The sequence below is a fragment of the Terrapene carolina genome, unplaced genomic scaffold, assembly GCF_002925995.2.
Source record: "Terrapene carolina triunguis isolate 2854851 unplaced genomic scaffold, T_m_triunguis-2.0 Scaffold236, whole genome shotgun sequence".
Taxonomy (NCBI): Eukaryota; Metazoa; Chordata; order Testudines; family Emydidae; genus Terrapene; species Terrapene triunguis.
The window spans coordinates 15,891,667-15,905,281 of NW_020664587.1; the positions used below are offsets into that span (position 1 = coordinate 15,891,667).

General features: G+C 38.5%; 1 protein-coding gene across 1 annotated transcript in view; it reads left to right on the forward strand.

Annotated features, from left to right (window-relative positions):
- The window catches only part of LOC112108702 (argonaute RISC catalytic component 3), a 49,308-nt gene that overhangs the window by 32,266 nt on the left and 3,427 nt on the right, over positions 1–13,615 (forward strand). Inside the window, exons 6-16 of the mRNA XM_024202910.1 lie at positions 3,381–3,515; positions 5,713–5,800; positions 5,960–6,107; positions 6,466–6,585; positions 8,301–8,423; positions 8,665–8,798; positions 9,209–9,393; positions 9,705–9,864; positions 11,401–11,491; positions 12,411–12,605; positions 13,015–13,149. Of these exons, the coding sequence (XP_024058678.1) occupies positions 3,381–3,515; positions 5,713–5,800; positions 5,960–6,107; positions 6,466–6,585; positions 8,301–8,423; positions 8,665–8,798; positions 9,209–9,393; positions 9,705–9,864; positions 11,401–11,491; positions 12,411–12,605; positions 13,015–13,149 (1,514 nt within the window). The remainder of the gene's footprint in view (positions 1–3,380; positions 3,516–5,712; positions 5,801–5,959; positions 6,108–6,465; positions 6,586–8,300; positions 8,424–8,664; positions 8,799–9,208; positions 9,394–9,704; positions 9,865–11,400; positions 11,492–12,410; positions 12,606–13,014; positions 13,150–13,615) is intronic.

Here is a 13,615-nt window from a genome sequence, read left to right on the forward strand (position 1 = left end):
TATGTATGCTGCATATTGAGGAGAGACTAGTTTGTGTGTTTTTTTTGTTTTGTTTTTTTTTTGCTGTAAAGAAAATAGTCTTAATCCCCACTGACACTGAGTCTTGCCTTTTTGTTGCTTTTTGTAAATTAAGCTTTCCCCATCACTGCGAAATCAAGTCTTGTTAACCAGAAGGTTTGTTGTTTTTATCTTCTTGGTAGAAGTTATTCAATTCTAGAGAAGATTTACAGTGGATGTGCAACAAACTATTACATTAAAGTGAAATTCCTAAATAGAAATCATTTTGATGTTTAACTGCAGATTATGGGAAAATGACTTTGCTAATTTGGTTTGAAAATTAAGATTAAATCTACAATCAAATTATTGGAGTTTGTTTTGATCACTTACCTCATACAAGGTGCTCTACAAAATATCTGTTCCTATCAGTTTCACAAATTTTGTTACCATGGAGATGAACCACAGATCCCCAGTTGTTGGAGGCGTAAGCTATTTGTGTTCATTCAGTAATCGACATCTGTAGGTGTCTGCTAGAGTGCGTCATACAAAGTTGGCGGCTTACTGGAGTGACACATATCTGAAGAATTTTTATTATTTGTATGGGGGATTTTGGTGTTTTAGTATAAGGGACCTGGGAACTTCATAAACTGTTAATTAATTATTTCATAGTCTAATATTTTTTGCTATTTAAAGACTTTAGTGTATTGCTCTGCCTTTTTATTTTTGGCCTCAATTGAATGAAGGTATGGACTGAGCTAATAGCACCACCTAAAGTTAAGATTTCCCAATTCTTCCCAGTATAAGTCCCTGTTTTCAGTTGTTTATAACTTTGCCAAACTTCAACCATTTAGGGTGAAATTTTCCATGCACTGAGTGAGGCAAGTGTACTGTGGAAAAAATACAACACCAAAATATATAACATATTTGGTCAGAGAAACATGAAGGCATTATTTAAAATCTAAGTGAAAAATAATTTTCTAGACTGCCTCAGAGGAGAAATAAGCACATCCAGAAACCACAAAATAATTTTATTGGCAAGTTTGTCAATGGCCTTTTAACTGTGGACTAGTAAGGAGATTTTGAATTTCCTTTGCATTTGGCAATTTGAGCTAGATGACAGTAGTGAACATATGAAGAAAGTAATGGACATGTGAATAGTTCCAAACTAAGCCATCCAAAAAACAAAAGAAAGAAAAGGAAAATCTTGAAACTAACAACGTTTGCTACTATCACATAGTTCACTCTGCTTATGTATTCTTCCTCTTCCCCCACCCTGTGTCTGTCTAGTCTATTTAGGGGCAGGGACCATCTACTATTCAGCGTTTGTACAGTGCCTAGTACTATAAGGCCCCATTCTTGGTTGGCCCTTAGGCACTACCACAGTGAACGTGATTAATAACTTCTGCTGCGTAATGTCAATGTTGGCAGCTAGAACAAGATTTGTCCTTTGGCTTGCTGATCTGTGGGTAGCATTTTTAGTTTTATTTATGTCTACTTTAAAAGCAGCTTGCCTTGCCTCTTCAGGGTTAGTAGAGAACAGAGTGTAGCATTAGGACATTGTTCCTTTGTCTCTTGTTCCTTTGTAGTACTGAACCAACTTTGCATGAAAAGTCTCTGGACAGACTTTTGTTTGTTTATAGGCCATTTCAGGTTATCTAAGGGCTAGTCTACACTGACAACGCTAAAGTGCTAAAAAACCCACCTTCACCCCGAGCCAGAAAGTTGCAGCGCTGTAAAGTGCCAGTGTAGACAAGCCCTTAGCTAGGATAGCACGGGTGTCCATCACAAGTCTCCATAACTGGTAATCTTATAGGCTGTCTTACCAGGGTAGTCAAGGACTGAATGGCTTATAGAAACCGAACTACTGTCACATATCTAGAGGTGGTCTTGTCGGATCAGAAATCAGACACACTGGTTGGGCAGCATGGGTGAAGCGTTCGTAGCCGCTGCACGTGCAGTGCACTCATTGGCACTTTACCAATTTGAGGGATAAGTATAGGATTTCCACCTCCAGGTATTGTCAGTTGAAGACCTTTCACCAGAACTAAAACTTATGTTGGAAATGTGTATACAAATACTCTTATTCCAGAAAGATTGCACATAATCTCTTAATGCAGAATTTTAATCACCTGTTAAAAGCTCTTGTCAGGCTTGATATTGCCTTTTTTGGTAATTAAAACCATTCATTTGCATTTCTAATGTGCTTCTCCTTAGAAAAGCAGTAAATGTGGAGAGTACATTAACCCTTTGGCTTCTGCACACCTGGCCTTGATTCTCTGCAAAGTCTTAGTGTCTCTATTCATACTGTACATGGTATGTCTTGTGACACTGGGTTGCATTTCCTTGGTGAGAGTGCCTCTTCACAGCAGCAGTTCCCAACCTTTTTGGCAATTCTAATGGACTTGTTTGTGCCAGCAACCTGTTGAAATCCTTTGCATCTTAACTAAGGATAAACACAAGTGCCTGTGGCATCAGAGTTCATTAACTCTGAGGGAGATGGAGAATGAGGAAAAGTGGGGCAAGAGAGGACCTCCATTTCTGAAATTCCACCATCCCACAACCAAGATAGCTGCTAGCTGCTTCTTCTGGCTACTTGGATGCTATATTAGATAAGAACCTAGAGGGAGAGAAACATTTACTTGGTTTAAATACAGTTTAGGAGTCTTCTGCCTGGTGGGGAGAGACTTCAGTAATAATGTAATTGCCTGGACTGACATGTCTCATCTTCTACGCCTTATATCAGATAGAAAGACTCATTTTCCTATTGCTTCATGTACTTGAAAAGTACCTCTTGTTATATACACAAGCTGAATACCACAAGTTAGGTCAAGAAATGTAGGAAAAACTTTTACAGTCTAAACAGTGTTTAAGAACATAGAATCCATTTATCCTAACTGCAACGTGACTAGGTCACAACACTCTAACTCTTAAAGTGCTTTTGGATCTTTAATGAGCCATTGATTGGTCATAACCTTACTTTTACATTTTATCCAAAAGACAGCATCTTTAGCAGAGGGGTGTCATTACACACCATCTTTTGGTTTTGGTTCCAAACTGTATCCGAAGGAAGGATGTCATCATCTGAACCACCACCACTTACTCAAGCACCCTGTGTGTATGGGACATCCTTTCAAACCCTGATGAGTCTTCTCAAAAACTAAGCTAGAATTCAGCATGGCGATGTACGGTTGCAGATTGTAATATCTTGATTGCTCAATACTGAGCTTTCACAAAACTTTCTAATATGTTTTGAAGAAAACTTGAGTGCTACAAAACATGCACTTGGCGCTCACTTTGAATTAAAAGTCAGATGATCTGTTTGATTCTTTGGCTTCCCAAGATGGCTGTTTGCTTCCTTCATGTTTTTTTCCCTCTCTCCCTAGTTTCTGCCACTGCCTTCTACAAAGCACAACCTGTAATTCAGTTCATGTGTGAAGTTCTCGACATTCATAACATTGATGAACAACCGAGACCTCTGACTGATTCTCATCGGGTAAAATTCACCAAAGAGATAAAGGGTGAGTAGAAAGTTCTCTAATCAGCATGGAACAGATTGTGTCTAATGTGCTCAGAAGGTTAGTTATAACAGACACATTAACTGAAAATCTCAGAATTAATATAACCTGGATCAAAAGTGAGTGTGTGCAAAATAATTGCAATATTTACTATCTTTAGATCTAAAATTACTACATGAGCTACATGGCTCTTTAAACTGTCTGCAAAGCCCAACAAAGATGAAATACTAGATAAACTCTGATATTTTAAAGGTCAAATAGTAAGACTGCTTATTATAATGAATGTACCAAAGCAATCACATTGCTGGATGGCTGACTCTTGTTTAGGAGATAATGTCAGTAGTACACACACTCCTGCTGCTATTTAAATGCTGAGGCAAAGCAAATATATTGGTTTTCAAAGCTGGAGTCATTGATTGTCTGCCAATGTTTTATTAGTATGACTTTATATCAATTGTGATATAACAGGGATAGCTCAGTGGTATTTGCCAACCGTAGGCGGGGGGACAGATTCCATCTTGAAGAATTGATTTAGTTGGTGGAAGTTTGGGTAGTTTCATTACATACACTACTTTGGTGTCTGCTTTCATGCTTCTTTGCACTCCAATGTATAGAGTAATTTGCAGCAGGGGTAAGACCTTGTTAGGAGGGTTTGAACAAAGTCCTTCCTGAAATTTTTTTCTGTCACTTGCTGCAAGAGTACATGCCATTTAACAACCAATCAGTTAAAAAAGGTAAGGTACAGCCAGTCAGACCCCTGTGTTTGTAAAATCAAGAAATTCTTTTAAAAACCGTACCTTTAATGGATAAATTATTTTGTAACTGGCTCAAACACAAATCTTTCTGTTTTTAAATCAGTCAGAATGCAGCATGTCTAACTGTACAGTGAGCAGCTGTCACTCTACTTCACCAACACATCTCAGTCATTGTAATAGAAATAGCCACTGTAAGAAAACACTGCAAGGTAAATTAACCTTGGTTGTTAATATTTATTTGTATTATAGTAGTACTTAAGGGCCCCAACTAAGATCAGAGCACTATTGTGCTAAGCACTGTGCATATATATATATATAGCAAGACAGTCCCTGCCCTGAAGAGCTTTCAGTCTAAATAGACAACAGAAGGTCCGAGGGGAAACAGTCTGAGAGGTGAAGAGACTTTTCCAGTGACAGAGTAGACCTCTGTGAATAGAACCCAGGTCTCTTGAATCCTAGTCCAATATCTTGTTTATTAGACCATATTGCTGCCTCATCCATTTCTCATGTCCCTAAAGGCAGAGAGAGTGCCTATCCTATGACACTGCCATCACAGTATCATTTTTATGTAAATATCCACTTTGTATTGTTATGAGGAATTAATAGAGTAGAGTTAACTTGGATTACCATATACTTACTAGAATTCCAATGGGATTTCTGTGAATTTACCAGCTGGATACCATGGAATAACATGGATTAATTCGTGCTAACTGTGCAATCAACTCCTATAGCTATGGTGCAAAAGAAGAAGGAAAGCATATAGAATCAGGGTTCTGCTCATGCTTAGAGCATGGACTAGATCTTAACTTCAGCTACTCAAGATTGTACAGAAAACTAATGACAAATCTCTAGAATTTAGAAATCTTGATGTTGCAATGAAAATAAAGCAAGTTAGTTAAAATACTGATTAAAGCTAATTGATATAAGTGGGAGAAATCACCTAGGAAAGTAATTTTTAAACTATCTTACTTATCCCCTTGGTACAGATATGGTTCCTCAGTCCTAGGGTGCATTGGAATTGGTCACCATGGGCAAAAAGGGCATTGCTGCCCTTTGAGAACCTGAACAGAAAACTATATTTTTGAATCCAGACTTCAGTCTCCATCAGGCTAGTCTCACTTATCTTAAAATTAGTGTAACAGCTTCACCTGGAATTATAAATTATTTTGAATTGCATGTATTGTAGCTAGGATTTATTTTTAAAAGAAACTCATGATTCTCCACTATTAGAAATATTTTAAAATAACTACCTCTTAAATGAAAGTCAGAAATCAAATAATGCATTAAATGCAGAACATGAGTTTCTAACACTGTGCCATAAGATCATTGTATCTATTTAACACTCAGAGTTCTTGACTGTTGTGTGTACTGTTATAAGAAACTTATGCAAACACTTAACATGTATATGTTGCATGACATTGTTTTTTCTTGTTGCTTTCATACAGGTCTGAAGGTTGAAGTGACTCACTGTGGAACAATGAGACGGAAATACCGTGTTTGTAATGTAACAAGGAGACCTGCCAGTCATCAAACGTAAGCAGACATTTGTCAGAGTGGAGAATGTGTAGCAGCTTGCCCTAACATCAAATACTTGGAGGGATGGACTGAGAGTTTATTAAAATCATTTTGGAGAATTCTGGTAGTTAAACTTTCAATGCTATTTTGACTAAAATTCTTGTGCTGTCTTTCCAGCTTCCCTTTACAGTTAGAAAACGGCCAGACAGTTGAGAGAACAGTAGCACAGTACTTCAGAGAGAAGTATAACCTCCAGCTGAAATATCCTCATCTTCCTTGTCTACAAGTGGGACAGGAGCAGAAACATACCTACCTGCCTCTAGAAGTAATGATTCTGATAAATTGGTGTTTTAGTCCAGTAGCATCTTTTTGCAGAGTGTTAATTTATTTCTCATGCAGTATAAGCAGTTTAGCATATTTATATATGTTGTTGTTCTTTTATTGTTACTGCTTTGGTTTTACTACAAATAGAGAGAAACTTTAAACCAGACAATCTTTTCCTTTTATTAGTATGGATACCAATCAAGTCACTATGAAATATAGATTTAAGTATCAGCTACATGTATATAGAAGATTTGCATGTAGTCACTGCATAATTCCCTGTGTAATATTAGGAGTGCTGCATCTGTAAAGACTGCAATTGTATCTACCAATTTGTGTTTTTTGTTTTTTGTTTTTTTAAGGTATGTAACATTGTGGCAGGCCAGCGATGTATCAAGAAGCTAACAGACAATCAGACATCAACTATGATAAAAGCAACAGCAAGATCTGCCCCAGATAGACAAGAGGAAATTAGCAGATTGGTTAGTTCATAACTTCTGTATCAGAGGATGAGCATGTTCATCTTCACTAAACTGCATTGCACTTGTGAAGACCATTCCATTTCTCTGTACCTGACCCGATCTGTGTCCTTTGCTACGAAAGCCTCTTACTTTATTCTCAGGTACCAAACAGGTTCTGGTGGCCACGTGGTATGTGAAGATTATGGAACAGGGAGGCTCCCATGACTCCTCTGATCCCTCCCATTAAATAGAATATCTAGGTCAAGCATTCAGGCTCACCTCCCTGTTCCATAATCTTCACATCCCACGTGGCCACCAGAACCTGTCTGGTACCTCCCCTCCAGCATTTGGAACCCTCCTTGATTTTATTAATAAAAGTTATTTAATTCGAGATCTCTAATTAAAGGATTAGAGGTGTGGTCTGAGCCCAGGACTGAAATGTTAGGGACTCCTGTGTTCTAATCATGGACCTTACACTGGCTACTTTGTACCTGATTCAGCTGAAAAATGAGTTCTTAACTGCCTTACAGGGATGTTCTGACAATTAATGTATGTAAATTACCTACCTACCTACCTCCGGTGCTTATCTGCCCCCTCCCATTCCTATATTATCTGAACACCTCACAATCTTTAATCTTTTGATATACTCTGAACACTGCTGTGAGGTAGAGAAGTACTATTATATCCCTATTTTACAGATGGAGGGAGCTAATGTACGGAGACTAAGTGACTTGCCTAAGGTTCTACAGGAAGCCTGTGGCAAACAGGAAGTTGAAACTGTTTCCCATGTCCCAGGCAAGCACTCTAACCAATGGGCAATATTCGTCCTCAATATATGCTAAATAGCACCACTTGACAGTCCTGTTTTTTCTCTTTCTGCCTGACCAAACCAGCCTTTCTAAAACACGTTAACATTTTCCTAACTTGGAACTGTTGGAAATATCTCGTTTTATTTGAATAACATCACAAAAAATTAAAGGATAACTTCTATTTGAAAAAGGTGCTTTTGAGCTGACAACTGAGAATTTGTGTTTGATAGGAATAAGGCTCTTCTGAAAGATGCTGAAAAGGCTAATTCACGATCTTCTCTTGAGTGCTGCTAATATTCAAAGGGAACTGAAAACAGTTGGATTTTCATAACCTAGTTTGTCCTTCACACTGAGGGCAGCAAAAAATTTGCTTTGATGAATGCCCTGAATATGCATATTGTGGGATGTCTAAACATCAAGTGGCCATTTTCACACTGACTTAGTAATATAATAGTAAAATTGAATTTTAGGTAGCTTTTTGAAATAGTATTAAAATTCCGTGTTATACCTGCAAGCAATATACAGAATAGAGATTAATTTTATAATTAATTGGTACTTCTGTACTTTAGCAAGATAACTAGATTTACCTAAAATTTGTTTTGAAGCAGCATTGTCATGCATGCTAGATATTCTTTAATACAATACACTTTTTATGCAAAATATTTGCAGCAGCAAAAATTGAATAAATTGATGTTTGGGTAACATAAGGGAATACGAGTAAGATCTCGTGTCATGGGGCAAGTGGTTTGAATGAGAGTTTTGGTTAATGGCTGGGTAAATGAAGTTGGACAGTTCTATATGATCTTTAGTTTTTGCTGTTAGTGAAAAGGAGGACACTTATGCAGCTCTGTTATTAGTTGTCTTATTTGTAGATGCAGATTAAAAATTGCAGAGTTTTTGTAACATGGAAACTTCTCCTTTCCCCAGGTAAGAAGTGCAAATTATGATGCAGATCCATTTGTTCAAGAGTTTCAGTTTAAAGTTCGGGATGAGATGGCCCATGTGACTGGGCGTGTGCTTCCAGCTCCAATGTTGCAGTATGGAGGACGGGTGAGAATTTTGTTGTTTTTCCTTTTTTTGTATCTTGCTGTACAATAAACCACAGATGATTCTCCATGTAAAACTGAAAACGTTGGGACAGCTCAGTTCCCTTGTAGTATTGCAGCAGCTCAGAATTTGAGCCACAAGCCTTGCGATTGTGAGGGGTGTTTTCCTAAAATAGAAAATGGTGGGTTTTTTCTCTCACTGTTCCAATCAGTTGAATATCAGCGTATTTCTTCTATCTCCGTAGAATCGAACAGTGGCAACCCCAAGCCATGGCGTATGGGATATGCGAGGGAAACAGTTTCACACTGGTGTTGAGATCAAAATGTGGGCCATAGCTTGCTTTGCAACGCAGAGACAATGCAGAGAAGAAATACTGAAGTAAGGCATGTCTTAGTTCAGGCATTGTACCATTCTTTCAGTGAACCCATCAGCTTCAAAATTCTAAGATGGCACTTGCTACATATCCAGTGCCCATTCTAGCCTAGTGTTCAGGCTGGGGTAGGCGTTTGATTTGGAACGCAAAACTACTTCTTTACTTCTGTGCTGGAGCTTGGAAAATCTGCCATCTTTGCAGCTGAAAGTGTACATCGATACTATGTGTTAAGTGTTTCTCCTTCTCAGGTGTTGCTACAATGGGGCATGCTACTTAGTGCGTTTGTCCTAAAGCCCTATAAAGTCTGCCCTCCCTAACCTTTCATAATGGTATTTTAAGACTGTCACCATCCTTATAATCAGAGTACAGTGGATGCTGTTGTTGAAGTTCAGTAAACTCCATTCTGTTTCACTAGGGGTTTTACAGATCAGCTGCGCAAGATTTCGAAGGATGCAGGGATGCCCATCCAAGGCCAGCCATGTTTTTGCAAATACGCACAGGGTGCGGACAGCGTGGAGCCGATGTTCCGACACCTTAAAAACACCTATTCAGGACTCCAGCTCATCATTGTCATCCTGCCAGGGAAAACACCTGTGTATGGTAAGGGAATAACATAAGGGGAGGGTATATGGTTTGGCTCAAGTGTGCTAGCTGGTGTACTTGCTCCTCAGCTTGTAAGATGCTAAATTCTAGATGATTGTCCTTTAGTCATCCGAAACCAGATGCTTTATCCTAGGCTAAAGTGAATTGGGAGGCAGGTCAAAGCAAGCATTTGAATTGGTGGTTGATAGGGCAGAATGTAAATATAACTAATAGTGGCTTTGAGTGTGTTCTGTTCTCTGCCTGAATTTCAAACAGGCTTAAAAATCTTAATACATTTAAAAAAATTTAAATTAATGCTTGCTTCTCAGCCGAGGTGAAACGTGTGGGAGATACGCTGTTGGGGATGGCCACGCAGTGCGTTCAAGTCAAGAATGTCATAAAAACATCTCCTCAGACTCTCTCAAACCTGTGCCTAAAGATTAATGTTAAATTAGGAGGAATCAACAACATTCTTGTACCTCATCAACGGTAAGAATCTCTAATGGGGGCCACTTTGGGATTTATTCTTGTGTCTATTTTCAGTTTGATATTTAACCTCCAAAATTACCCTTTGGAAAGGGGGTTAAGTGCAAAATGGTATGTTGTTTGTGAACCAAAGATGCTGCTCTTGGCATTGCAACATTGCATCTCACAACACATCCTGGTTCAGCAGTGACCTCCAGGATACTTCCTACCTGATCTGGTAAGTGGAGACTTGGGTCATATTGAAGCTCTCCCCAATAGGTGTCAAAAAGGCTGTTTAGTCTCTGAATCAGAAGGTTGTAAATCAAATCCCCCTTTGAGATGTTGGGCCACTACCCAGTACTTGAGAAATGAATGAGAGGAGATCCTGGCGTTCTAGAGGTATTGTCTTTGAATGGAAGTATTAAGTTAAGATTCCATCTGTAGAGGCTGTCTGGGTAGAAGTGTAGGATACCACAGCATTCTTCAGAGAAGATCACAGTGCTCAGCCAACTGACAAATTCTGCTGTCCTGTGTGCTGTTAACAGTGGTAGATCATGTACTCTGGGTCTTTCACCTCTGCTGTTGCATAAGTCCTCTAGATCATCCTCCTGCTAGTGTATGATGGTTCTGTATGCTGTATTCAAATGCTTTGTCCCAGTCCATTTTAAATGTTTCAAGTGACAAGGCTTCTACTACCTTGCTTATGAGGCCTTTGTTCTAATAGATCTCACTGATTAGAAGCTTCCCCTGATAATGGCTCACTGGCCAGGGTCATTGTACTACTAGTCTAGTCTATATGCATTTCCACTGTCTTAGAACAAACAGTCCATTGAGAGCAGAGACCTTAGTATCCACCCTGGAGACTGGGCATTTGGCCATCTTAGCTCCAAGTGTCACTGGAACAGATTTATTCTTGGAAAAAGTGGAGTATGCAGAAGGTAATGTGGTGGCCCAGAATAACCTCTTGGAAGTTCTCTCTGGAGACTGTTTCTGAAAGCTCTGTGCCCAGGTATCGGTAGCCGAAGTGACACATGAAGCACCTAATCCATTCTCTAGTCCATGAGAATGGATTGCAAGCTTTAACATATCTCCTTGCTACTCATGCCACATCACCCAGAACAGTGTGTGTACTCTAGCTACGTTTTTTGCCATTGTACTGCGTACATTGTACAGTGCCTAGCACAATGGAGCTCCATTCTTGATTGTTCTCTAGGTACTACCCTAATCAGCGTGATTGATAACAATCATGATATGTCTTCGTAGGGAATTATTTTTAATGCTGGGTCATAGTTTTTAAACTAATTTCTGTAATAGCATTGTATTAGCAGTAAACAGTGATGTATTTTGGAATGACTATTAGAGTGTTAAGGAAAAGTTCACAACAATATGCCTGACACTGATTGCGTTGGCTAAACATGGTCTTCTGAATGTCTGATAGAAATGTCGTCTTCTTCCCTACCCACACTCAAGTTTAAGAAACAAAATTCAGGATTGAGAAGTGTAATTGTAGGTGAATGGTTGGTGCTAGGTTGACTTGTCGCTTTTTTTTTTTTTTTAAAGACCTTCTGTGTTCCAACAACCAGTGATCTTCTTGGGAGCAGATGTCACTCATCCGCCTGCTGGGGATGGAAAGAAGCCTTCCATTGCTGCTGTAAGTCCTATAAAATTGGCTTAGTTGTTTTCATATGTTATGAAAAGGAGAGAATAGAAAATGCAGCTACATTTATGAGAGGACTGAAACGTCATAAATTAATTCATTGACTTTTGATGTGGCTTTCATTTTCCCCTGCATATTCCAGTTCTCTGCATACAGAAATCAGACAGCTTCTTGAAAACAAAAGTACTGCTTAAAATTTCTGATTAATGCTTTTTAGTGTTCTAATATACTTAGTGAAGATGACGTTACGTCAGTGGTGCTACTAAATAATAGTTCTTTGAGAGAACATAACTGAATTGTAAGTGCTCTAAATTCCCAAAGAAACCATGCACCTCTAATAGTTAAACTAACAAAATGCTGCTGTGTTTCTATTTAAACAAAGATGACTTTAAGAGACTGGTGTTGGCAGGAAGATCTTCAATAATTTTCTCCTTTTCAGCCTGGGAAGGACAAGCGGGCTGTAAGGTGAGATCTTTAGACACTTGGGTACTCATGCTGCTCTTTGCTACATTATCTGCTATATTTCCCAGAATGGAAGGGGGAATATTCAGAGTTCCTAATGAAGAGGCAATTAACCAGGAGGAGTTTTTGCTTGAATGACTAAAGTGGGGGTAGAAGAGGAAATATTGCACTGCCAACGAAAGAGGAGGAATAATTCCAAGGCAGATATAAAATAGGGGTTTTTGTGGAGGGCTGGTAAAAGGCAAGTTTCAAACACTTTCCTGTAAGAGATTTAAGATTTCTAAACCCACATCTTACAATAAGTTCTGTGCCTTATGCTTAAATGATCTGATTATTCTCTATTCTCTTCTTAAAATAAACCTTTAAATTTAAAACCTCTTCCCTTTTCCCTGGTAAAATACTTTGTATCAATTCCACATGGATCTTTTACATTCTCATTTTCCCCCCATAGGTTGTAGGTAGTATGGATGCTCATCCAAGCAGGTATTGTGCCACAGTGAGAGTTCAAAGGCCTCGGCAGGAGATTATCCAAGATTTGGCCTCCATGGTAAGAGAACTTCTCATCCAGTTCTACAAGTCAACACGATTCAAACCCACACGTATCATCTTCTACAGGGATGGGGTTTCTGAAGGACAGTTTCGACAGGTTCGTTACACTTGAATTTTTTACTGTGGCAAGATTTGAATTGAGAAATGTTATTGTTCCATTTTTCACACTTGCATCTGAGTTAAGATGTAGCACCATAGTGTATTGGCTACACTTCTTATGGAAGTGTGAAATCTCAACTAGGGAATCCCATTAGGTGGAAACTGCTTGGAGTTCTTCAGATTGTGGGCTGAGGAAAGTAATGATATATTATATCAAATGGATGAAAAATGTGTTTCCTGGTTGAGAAGCTGATCATTTATAGCCATAGATGAGTATAGACTTCCTACAAATTACTAATATTGCATAACAGACATGAAACAAGTGTTAAGTAGAGAGTGCTATTTACTAGACACTATGTGCAGAGTACAATGTAAGAGTAAATTAATCTATTGTTTCTGTACTGTAGGTGTTGTATTATGAGCTGCTAGCAATTAGAGAGGCCTGCATCAGTCTGGAGAAAGATTACCAGCCAGGAATAACCTACATCGTAGTACAGAAACGACACCACACACGATTGTTCTGTGCGGACAGAACTGAAAGGGTAATTCCAGTGTAGTTATGTATGTGAAAAGGTTAATAAAGAAAAGATTGTGCTAGTATTTTTGCTAACTGTATAAATGTACAAATTCTACAAAATCCACTTGATGTATTCCTCACATTCAGAGGAGATGCTCAAGATTGACAGGTGCAAAAAATTGATCCCCAACTTATTTTGTCTTTGAAGATCTTATTTTATTTTATTTTATTCTAAATTCAGTTGTAAAACTTCAGCTGATGACCGTGGGCAGTTCTTGTAGAATTACAGATGTTAATGTGACATTTAGAAGAAATTAAATATCTTGAAATACTATTTGATACAGGCTCTACAAAAATGTTAAATACAAGAGAATGTGAAACCACAAAGGACTTTATTTCAGTCAAGTTTACGTGTTTTCTGAGTGATCTAATGCAGACTGGGTGGGTACACAAACCAAAATATACATAGTTAAATCTTTAACTACTTCCCC